This window comes from Colobus angolensis, unplaced genomic scaffold (assembly GCF_000951035.1).
Source record: "Colobus angolensis palliatus isolate OR3802 unplaced genomic scaffold, Cang.pa_1.0 Scaffold131, whole genome shotgun sequence".
Lineage (NCBI taxonomy): Eukaryota > Metazoa > Chordata > Mammalia > Primates > Cercopithecidae > Colobus > Colobus angolensis.
This window is the reverse complement of record NW_012114364.1, coordinates 4,102,169-4,113,770: the sequence shown is the minus strand read 5'-3', so window position 1 is coordinate 4,113,770 and position 11,602 is coordinate 4,102,169. Positions and strand designations below refer to the sequence as shown.

The following is an 11,602-nucleotide window of genomic DNA, read 5'->3' as shown; positions in this document are numbered from 1 at the left end:
CTCGCTTTGTCGCCCAGGCTGGAGTGCAGTGGCGCGATCTTGGCTCACTGCAGGCTCCGCCTTCCGGTTCACGCCATTCTCCTGCCTCAGCCTTCCGAGTAGCTGGGACTACAGGCGCCCGCCACCACGCCAGGCTAATTTTTTGTATTTGTAGTACAGACAGGGTTTCACCGTGTTAGCCAGAATGGTCTTGATCTCCTGACCTCGTGATCCGCCCCCCTCGGCCTCCCAAGTCTTCTGTCAATTTTCTAACTGGATTTTTTTTTTAATTGCTGGGTTTTAAGAGTTCTTTCTATAGTATAAATATTTTAGTTTATTTTAGATAAATAACACCTTAACATATGACAAGCTAAGCATCAATACATTATTAAAATATGCATGAGGATAAAAGTTATTTTATGAATATAGTAGCTACTTCTTGGTGCATAACATAATTAGTGTTCTTTATGTAAGTGACTGATTGAATGACTATATCTATTTTGATCAACTTGAAATAGTTATAGTCTTCCATACTAAGTAGGTTAAGTTGGTTCAAGAGAGATATTTTTGCATTTGTTGCTATACGTTTTTATGCTATATCATAAATATATTTTCTTATGAGATATTTCTCTAAATTTAGGATGTGATTTTAAGTTAGATAAGCAAAGGAATTCTCTCAATGTTGTAAAAAACTTCCTACCCCCCAAATTTTTGGTTATACATGTAAAATTTTACTCTCAGAGATTTAGTAAAAATGTATTAAATTGTGATATCCTTGAAACAGATAGCACATTAAGGTTTGACAAACAATGTTTTATTGTATAAATGTGAGTACATTCATCATATCTTTCCTCATGGGTAGGAGGGATTGAGAAATAAAAAGCATAATCAGAAAATGGATACCTGTGATACTTGGCAGCCAAAGAGGAACAAATGGAACTTTAGGATGCTGATGATAAAATTTACCTTTTACTTTTGAACCATAACTTTACAGACAAAATGCATAGAGAATATAATGTAATGAAAAAACTAGCTGTAAAAAATTTTACCTCCTATACTTACCTTACAGATAGCAATAAATAAACTATAGCAACATATCCCTTTATCTGCTCTTTCCAATGATATAGCTGGTGGCAAAGAACATCAGGAGTCTGAAGGAGGATGGGGCAAGCAAGTTCTGGGATGTTGACTTTCCAGATTTATTTGTTATTGGTTACAGTCTTATTATTCATTCAGACCCTGTTCATAAGAACTTGAGGAAATCTGTATGGATTCTGACATTTAGCAAAGAGTTATATAAGAAGACATATATTACTTGACTAAGTGAAGATAACAGTTGTGATAAATGTGAGATGGATTCTACTTTTGAATTCCAGATTATTTAATACTCACAGAGTATTACAAGTTTAATATTCACTCAAATAATTGGACAGAAATAATTGAAATAAAATTTTAGTTTCAGTGTTATTGGATATAGACAGTTGGGAATATTATCTCTTAAGGCAAGCTTACTCAATTTCTGAAACAACTAGCAGATTAAATAAGTGCAAAGAAACGTAACTGGATACCTTTAATCTGTTTCTGTATTTACAGGGATTGAATATTCTACATAACTCCTCTTTACCTCAAAAATATAAATAGAAAGCTTCCTTTTTGTCAGTTGCAGAGAGTCACTAATTTTTTTGTTTATATGCTTTAAAAACTTCTCATAACACATATATTTTTTTGGTGGAGTGTAAGGAACTGTAAGAAAGCCAGCTAAATCTCAGTCAATTTTTAGCAAGGTTGAGAAATTCTCCTTACCTGATTCTAAAGTAGTAACAATCACTTTAGCACTTGACTTCCCTTCTACATATGCAGCACTAATGTTCCCAGTAAATGCAGTGATCACTACAGAATACCTTGTGAATATTTCTAAATCTTTAATTTCTATGGTTTTATTTTCTTCATTTGACTTGATGAAGGATATATTAAATTCATCATTATCTACCTATAGGAAAATATAAGTAAAAATGAAGGAAGCAGCACTTGAGATCTAAGTCACCAAAACATAATAATACAAAGCTACATGAGATATATTTATCTAGATAAATTTTAATTTATTTATTTTACAATCAGTATTTATCTAGATAAATTTTAATTTATTTATTTTACAATCAGATTACCCTGGGAAGTCTAAGGTGCTATTATAACAGTTTACGAATTATTAATTATCTCAACAGTTGAAATTAAAAGAAAAAAGTCCAACCAGACAACCATGATTAACCAACCCATTAAATAAATAAACAAAAATCATCTTTGCAGTCAATGAAACTCTACTTTTGACTCCAATATTTTGTAGAAAAAAGCATAGAGGTTTTGGTACCTAATCACACAGGGTTCAAATCCCAGATTGGCCACTTATAGCTCCTGTAGTATTTGAGAAACCACCTACACAGTCTAGTCTTTCAATCCCTGTAACATTGGGCTAATAACATCTATTTACAGTGTTTCATTGAGATTTAAAAAGAACAGGTCTAAAGTAGCTGGCACATAGATTTCAATATTGTTTTCACCATTACCCACAAAAGGAGACACTCTTTGTAACATAATTCAGAAGATAAGACTGACAGATATAAAATATATATGTATCTTACGACTGTAATACATTTTCCAGAAATGCACCATCTTTCTGTAGTATACTTTGATCTTTTCTGCTCTTTTTAATTTTATTACAGCTCATTTAAAAATGCTGATGATGGCTGCAGTTTGAAAAACCCTGATTTTGCACTATGCATAGCACTGGATAATAATCATGGATGTCATAATTATTAATGTGCATAAATAAGTGTCTTTAGGCATATGAAACGTAGCTATATGATTTGTTCAAACATAGTCTGTCCTTTATGGAGGTTCTGGCCTACTCATTCCAGATATTAAGCATAGCTAAACTTGCTCAAGGGCTTTTCCCAAGATAACCATGAGAAAATTCAAAATCCTATCATACATACTACTCTCAGGTACCTTAATTGAAACACTTAAAACCAGGTTTTATACACAGTGAACACTATTAACTCCATTTTCAACTTGACCCGCCCTCATAACTTTGAAATATTTTTTATTTGTTTGTTTGGTTGGTTCAATGTATTCTTTTAATGTTCTTTGCTAAGAACATATTTTATTAATAATATGAAACACACTTATTGATCTGCATATGGTATAACTATGTTGTAAATGTTGTCCTGGAAACTCATTTATAGAGATGTTTTCTGAGGTAATATAAATAAAATTAACTCAATTTTTTAAAAAAGATGTTGCTATAAAAGAAAAAAGAAACATAGTAAAAGGATGATATAAATAATACTATTGTTGCATACAGTCAAATAGATCATTCCCACCTTAAGACAGAGCAGTGGACAGAAATACCCCACTTCTTGAAAATGGAAGAAAAACAAATCAGCACAGGAATCCTATTGATCAGGAATATATGCCACTGGCAGAAAATGTGTATTTAACTAGTTGTTAACATTTAAATATCACATAAAAATACGCTTTTTGGAATTTCCCTTATGACTAGGCTTAATTTCATGCTGAAAAAAATACTATTGAGAGGTGTGGAGATGGGAACTGTTGACCTCTGTAAAGGAGCCTGGGTCCCGTTCATTGGAATCCCACTCAATTGGCTTCACTTTGACTACTGGTTCATGTCACTTGTCTATTATAGCTATTTGAATTCTGATTTTGTAGAGGTGAGGTGACCTCCTCAGGATTACTTAGAAGCAGAAGTAGGATTTGAGTCCAGGTCTTTCAAGAGTCCATAGCATTCTACACTTCCACAAGGTCACTGGGTTTGATCTTACAAATTTAACTATTTATAAATTATTATTCTTCCAATGCCTTCCATTAAAACAATAGATAACGAATATCAAACCATAAAAATATGACATGGCATGCATATATTATATCTTTAAAAATATTTAACAAAATATGAAAGGAATTATCAGTCCTCAAATGTGGCAGTAAAAAAGATCATTATTACCTTTCTTTATTAAACCTACTACACCTTTGTTGTTGTTAACTACTACTTGTCCACTTACCCAGGACTGAAATCACATCTTTTTGACTCATTTTCCTTCAATCAATTCCAAGTTTGTTTGCTCATACTGTACTTGATAATCTATTATTATAAAATGTCTTTCATCATTTTTGAAGTGTGACTTTATATACATTATCAGCAATTAGACTCTGTTTCTCCTCTTCCTGCCCCACTTCCTATTTTTTCTTGTCTTTCTACCCTGCCTCCACCCTTTCCCATCTGATGTACCCCTATTCATTCATCAAGTCCCCGAATATATTTAACCTGCTGTGTGAAGTCTCCTTTATCTTCTATGTCCCCCATAACAGGAACTATAATTACTTTGTTAGCTTATATTCCCCACAAAACTTCATACCTCAAACTCTATAATTAGCTGTTTCTATTCCAGTTTGTACCGCTAGGGTGTGAGCTACTTGACAGCAGAGCTTTATGTTTTTCATCCTTGTCTTGATGAACAGAAGCTACTCATAACAATTTGTTCAGTGAAAGAATAAAAAGAACAGTGAAAATCACCACAAATGCATTAATCTCCAGCAGAATCATCTAGGATGATATTTATATTTTATAAAGTTTTCTTATAATATATCTTTATTAAGAATGACAACTTTTGTTTACACTTTTAAAGTTAAGAGTTTTATCTGTGTGGCTAGTATTTTGTAGAAGACAGGCTGCACAATAAGTTCCAAGTGCAGTGCTATGTATTCTTCCTTAGTCTGGGAACCAATGATTCTTGAATGTTGATAATTATATATTAATGAAATGAGCTGCAGACATGCTTTATCAGAGTTGTTCACTTCTACATATCCAGCGTCTAGCACAGTTCTGGTACATTGGAAGTATTTTAAAATGTGTGAGGAAGGAAGGAAGTAAGGGAGAGAGGAAGGAAGGAAGGAAGGAAGGAAGGAAGGAAGGAAGGAAGGAAGGAAGGAAGGAAGGAAGGAAGGAAATGCTTCTACTTAATTCCAAGAATCCTAAAGAAACTGAATTACTAGGTTCTGTCTGAATCTGTTCTTGCTATTGTTGATCTAAAGGAGTTTTGGTAAGGCTATATTTATGTTGGCAAATTTTATTTTCTATTTAATGACCTTCCCTTTCTCCTGTCAAGCCATTGTCAATCTGATAGTTTTGGCCAAGTCTTCAGTCTGTGAGAAGTTATTCACCGTCTCTGTGCTTCAGATTTCTTTTGTGCAAAATGAAGGTAATAATGTTTACATCAAAATATTGCTAGATAACATACAATAAGATAATGCATAGGAAGAGACGAACATGTAACTTGTATAAAATAAGCAATTAAAATATTCGTTATCTTCCCATTCTACTCTCTTTCCCTTGCTCACTTTGAAACTCAGCAAGAAGACTACAAAAATAAGATTACAAAATCACTTCTTAATATGATTTTTTTTTCTTCCTTTAAGCAGAATTTCCCAGGGAGAACTATTTTCATTAATAAAGTGCCTTTCATTTGACAGAATAAAACTTTATCATTTTATAATTTGTTTTTAACGCATATTCCCAGGGCATTCATCATTCATGCTAATTATTTTTGGCTAATTACATACTAAAATCTTCACAAACATGCTCTGCAAAAGGAACAGAAATTAGAGACTGAATTGAAGAACAAATACATCAATAATTCTTCAAATTTTATTTTAATGATGACAGGTCTTTTGAGATAGAAGTATTATATCTCCTTTTAAGGAATACTACAAAGACATGATAAAATGTTAAAGTTGGACAAGAGACAGAGGCAGAGAGAAAGGAGGAGAAATAACAGTGTTATCCAATTTAATGAATAAGATGCTATTAGAAAACTGTGTCCAACAGGCTCAGCAAAACCCAAGCAGGGTGCAAAGGAAATACTTCCAGTCTTTACTCTGGCTAACAGTTCTGCATTATCGACATCATTGAGCATCCTATCTTACATGCAGGGTTTGACTTTCATGCCTGGAGTTCCGTCTAAATGACTATCTACTCCCATTCAGTCTCTTCAGTGGCCTCTTATTCAAGTATTGATATTCCCCAGGATGCTATCTTTAGGTTGTTATCTTTGCACATTCCATGGTGAATCTCATTCACTCCTATAATTTTGACTATCTTCTAAATACTAACATTTCCCAAATCTGCAAATCCAGAATTTCTCTCCTGAGCTCCAGATCCATATTTAATACTGCCAATGTCTGTATTGACCAGGAGAACTGCCACATATTTCAAACTCAGTGTGTCTAAACTGAACTCATTCTTTTCCTCTACAGATCTGTCCCTCCTCATAATCTTATGTCATATAACTTACAATCATCCTTAATTATCCTACTTGCTCACCATCATGAGTTAGTTGATTTTTCACCAAATTCTATAGATTTAGATTATTTTTCATTCTATTTTCTTGTTACATTTCCTCTGTTCTCTTTCCTTGACCTTTTATAGTTTCCTGTCTCCTTGCCTGATTTTACATTCCCATGCTGCTCTAAGTCTGTCCTCTACACTGCAACCATACCTATCCTATACAGTAGAAATCTGTATCACCAACTGGCACCCCACTGCCCTTAACATAAAACCCTAACTCTGTAACTTGTTATATAGTCGGCCTCCAGATCTAGCCTCATCTCTTAGAACTTTTTTTTAAAATGCTATGACCTGGAATTGCCAAAAGACTTGATTTTTCTTGAATGAGGCTTACCTTTTTATACCCCTATTCCCATTTACCTTTTATGCTCTGCTTCACTTATTTTTCAAGACTTAGTTCTGATGTTATTTTATCTGGAAGATATTTCTCCTAATGCCTTCTCTCTTCTCATTTTGTATTATGAATCACTTTCTACTGTATGTAAACCAGATCTTTGTATTACTACCAATTCAACCACTTGTGTGTGTGTATATACACATACTATATATAGATATTCTATATGCTGATAATAAATATGATAATATTGTTACTAATATTTTATATTTATTGAGCATTTATCATGTGTCAGGTAATGTTCCAAGTTCTTTATGCATGTTAACTGATTCAGTCCTCATACCCTGTTTACTATTATTAATCTTTACAGATATAGACATTGAAACACAAACAAGTAAAGTAATTTTCCTAGTGTCTAACAGAGCCAAAATTCAAATTCAAATAGTCTGGTTCCAAATCTTGTATTACTAACCATTTTATACTGACTTTTACAGAAGGTTAAGACATGCCTTACCGATTTGACATCAATCAGATAATATGTTGGTCCAGTAATGACAGCAGGTTCACTCCAGCTTATGCTGATGCTAAAAGGTGATGTTGCTACTACGTGAACATTTTCAGGAGGACCATCTGGAGCTACGACAATAGAAAATCAATTATCTCGCTACATTAGAATTAGCACTTGCTACAGTATAATAATAGAAAAGACCATGAAAAATGGATAGTCATAATGAATTAATTTTACATTAATTTATACTTCACAGAGTGCTAAAGGCATTACCAAATAAAAAGATCCAATTATTTAAAATTAGTTACTCTACGTGAACAACTTCCACATGAAAACTTAATTAATTAAAATCATAAGTACATTATTTTAAAACTTGAAATAATACTTTGAAAGGAAAGCATTACTATTGCTAAAGTAAACCTTTTTAAACAAATAAATATTTTTCTTTTGAAACAGTTAACCTAGCAATGCTGTTTTAAGAAAACCATTGCAGAAATGTAGTATTTGACTACAGAGAAATAGAGAAGCACAGTTGAAAATTAAAACTGGTATAATGAAAGTATACATATATTGTTTTACAAATGTAAATTGAGTTGATTTTATTGTTTTCACTAAGGGCGGAGAATATGAAAGCGTTAGTCAATTGTTCTGATCTATTATTAGAAATGCAATCTTCAAATATTTCTTGAATTCCTCATGATTCCAATTAAATTCTTTAATTTGTTCTACTTTCTTAATTTGTCCTACTTTGTTATTTTTTCAGTAATGCAAAACAAGAGACAATATCTTAAAAATGTTTCTGTTTAAAATCCTTATGTGTACAATTTCCATCTGTGAAGCCACTAGGAATTAGGAGAGATAACAGTATGCAGGGAAAGATTTAGCCACAGTTAATTTCACACAGACATTAACCTAAGAACACTGCTGCACACACTTCTGTTCTTCTGGGGCCCCTAGTCAGTTCTAATGGTATTAAATAATGGGAGATAAGTATTTCCCAGTATTTTCAATTTTTAAATACATATGGGCAAACATTATTGAGAAAGTACTATCCCATAGATCCTTAGGAGATATAATCAGGAAGATAAAATATTCCTTTCCTCAAATAATTCATAATCTAGCAAGAATACAAGTTGTATGATCTTGGTCAAACACCAAAATGTTTGGACCTCAGTTTCCCCATCATATGAATATTTTATAGTGCTTTAAAAGGAATTATGAAAACAAAGTATGTAAAAATGACTAGTTCAGTATTTGCCACATTGTTGTCAATTATCAAGATGTCATAAAAGATAAAGATAAAGGATAAATAGAAATAAGTAACATATAATCTACAATGAGAGAGCAAAGCAATGATACAGATGGGGCAGGGTTGCAAGGTAAAGATGCACTGTGAAGGTGGGAATTGCACTAGGCCTTGATAGATGCGAAGGATACAGCAGGGTTAGGGGCACTTCTATGATAAGGGAAAGATCATAGAAAAGTCACAAAGACGTAAACAACAGGATCCACAGACAGAGTTGTATTGATGTAGAATTGCTTATCTTGGTAATGTTATTATTTACAAGTAAAAAAAAAATATTACTCTAGGAAGGAGTCAATAAACTTCACCAGATTTCCAAAAGGATTCATGGTACAAAAAATGATTCAGAATCCCTAAATCCAAGAAACAGAACTATTACAGAGAGACCAGTATTTATGAAGGAATAAAAATGAACAATCCCAAGCAGTAATTTAGGAATTAAGCTAGAGAGTACTTGATTGTTATGTAAAAGAATTTGGAGTTTATTCTTTAAATAGTGGGATTCCACTGAGGTTTTTGAGAAAGGAATTATTTTTCCATTGATTTAGGAAGACAACTCAGGTAGCTATGAAAAAGTTATCTGAAGCACACTGAATATAGATAAGCTCTTTCCAAAAAGCCAAGTAAGACATGAGATCCCAAATAAGAATAGTGACAAAAGGGATAGATAGGAGGAGATGAAACCTAGAGTCACTATAGAAGATTAATAAGAAGAACTCGGGGAATAATTTGATGTGGGTGCAAATTGAGATAGAGAAAGTAGTAGCAGCTAATTCATGCATTAATATGGGTGAATTTTGACAGTTCACACCATCTCATTCGGGAACATACACTGATTTTGGTGGGGTAAGACTATGGTAGGAGATGATAAATTTGGATTTGGATTTGTTGAGTTTGAGAACCTCCAGAAATCTGAGATGCCTACCTGGCAAATGGAAAGATGAGCTTGGAATGAGGCAAATAGGATCAGAATGGAGAAAGTTTTGTCCTTGTTTTTAAATTGCAGATAAAAGTTGGGATGGTATAAATATGGGTAGTATATCTGGTTCAAGTGAATCACGTGTTCTGAAGAGAGTCAAAAGGTTTATTTCAATACCAGATAGGTATAAGATGTTACTATCATTTGAATGTGTCCCCTCCAAAATTTAGATGTTGAAATGCAACGGCCAATGGGATGGTAGGAAGAGGTGGGGCCTATATGAGGTGAGTACATCATGAGAATGCCTCCCATGGTGAATGGGATTAAGGTCCTTGTAAGAGAGGCTTCATGAAGCATTTGGATAGCTTGCCCTTCTGCTTTCCACTGTGTGAGTTCATGCATTCCTCCCCTCCAGAGGGTGTAACCCTCACCAGATAAGCAAATCTGTCTGCGCCTTCATCTTGGACCTCCCAGCTTCCAGAACTATGAGAAAACAAATGTCTGTTCTTACAAATTACCAAGTCTCTGATACTTTGTTATAACAACACAAAACAGACTAAGAGATTAATAGTGGTGACAATCTTTAAACTATGAATAAGTAATTGATATTTAGAATATATTTCTTAGGCACATAACATTACGTCTATGAAATTTAGGTGCACAATTCAATCCAAAAATATTTTAATAATAGCATTGACATATTTTAATAATAGTACTTGAATGTAACCATGCAGGAATCTAGAAAATACATTTAAAGAAGTTTCAGTGAACAAATACCTTTGGAGTGACAAAGATACTCTTCCTATTTGTACTTCTGAAAACTGTGCAATAATCTGAACATTGACACCCCTTACTCAAAGATCCAGTTTTATATTGCCAAGAAAACATCCAGGGGAGAGGGTGAAGAAAGGATGCTCCAGGATTCAAGGATCTGATGAGCTAAGAGGTGCTAACGATGAAGACAGAATTGGGTACACAGTTTCTCCAACAACTAAGGTATCAAGGAATCATACACATACCCTGCATAAACAGACATTTTCATTCTTTTTACTGCTAGCTTATGATCCTAGGAAAACCGCCTCAAATTGTAGCCTAATTCATTTAGGTAATTATACGTAACAGATGAGAGCTATAAGAGGTCTCCCGCCATCAGCATAATTCATTGCTTTGAAAAACATAAATATAAGATGCTTTGTGGGTTTCAATGGCCTCTCTTCTGCCTCTGACTCTATAAAAGGGGATGGAATATGAGCTATGAATAAATGTATTAAGGCTCCTTTATTATTAATGTTTTTTGCAAAATTTGACTTCCAGCTCTGTAAGAACCAGTGTGGAGAGAAACGATTTTCTGACCGGCCACACATTTCAAGTGGTATAAAACAGGAAAATATTTTAGAGTCCCCTTGTCTTTATTATAATCAAATGTTCAGTTGGCTTTCAGAATAAACTTATGGGTTCATTGAATGAATAAATATTTATTAAGCAATTAATATGTGCTAGGCACTAGGAGGACAAAAATCCCATACAGGTGATCAAGGTAGCTTTTGATCCATCCATAAAGCTTCTACTGTTTAACCTTTTTCATTTAGTAACAGTTTACTGAACACTTATGATATGCCAGGACTTTGGAAGTGCTGGGAATAGAGAAGAGAACCAAAGAGACAAAGACCGTGGAACTTCTATTTTAATGCAATTGAGAGACAAATAGTATATATTAGAAAAATATAAATCAATGAATATATAATACACAAGTAAATTATATACCATGCTAGGAAGTCTTATGTACCATGGTGAAAAATGAGACAAGGTCATGGGAATGAGGATGCTTAAGGGTGTTACCATTTTAAACACAGTGGTCAGCACATGCCTCACTAAGCAGATAACATTTAAACAAATGTTTGAAGGAGGTGAGGGAATACTGTTTGGAGAAAGAGTGTCCAGGAGGAGAATGGCCCGCATGAAGACACTGAGGCAGGATTTCGCCTGGTATGTCTGAAGAATAACAAGGACCACAGTGAAGCTGAAGCCCAGTGAGTTGGAATGAGAATGCTTAAGGGTGTTACCATTTTAAACACAGTGGTCAGCACATGCCTCACTAAGCAGATAACATTTAAACAAATGTTTGAAGGAGGTGAGGGAAT

The 11,602-nt window shown here is 33.7% G+C and overlaps 1 protein-coding gene across 2 annotated transcripts in view; it reads right to left on the bottom strand.

The window, feature by feature from the left end:
• Window positions 1–11,602, bottom strand: part of PTPRQ (protein tyrosine phosphatase, receptor type, Q) — a 238,997-nt gene that overhangs the window by 65,934 nt on the left and 161,461 nt on the right. For both annotated transcript variants that reach the window (XM_011934111.1, XM_011934113.1), the window contains 2 exons: window positions 7,246–7,367; window positions 1,783–1,969 (listed from right to left, as the gene is read on the bottom strand). In XM_011934111.1, the coding sequence (XP_011789501.1) occupies window positions 1,783–1,969; window positions 7,246–7,367 (309 nt within the window). The remainder of the gene's footprint in view (window positions 1–1,782; window positions 1,970–7,245; window positions 7,368–11,602) is intronic.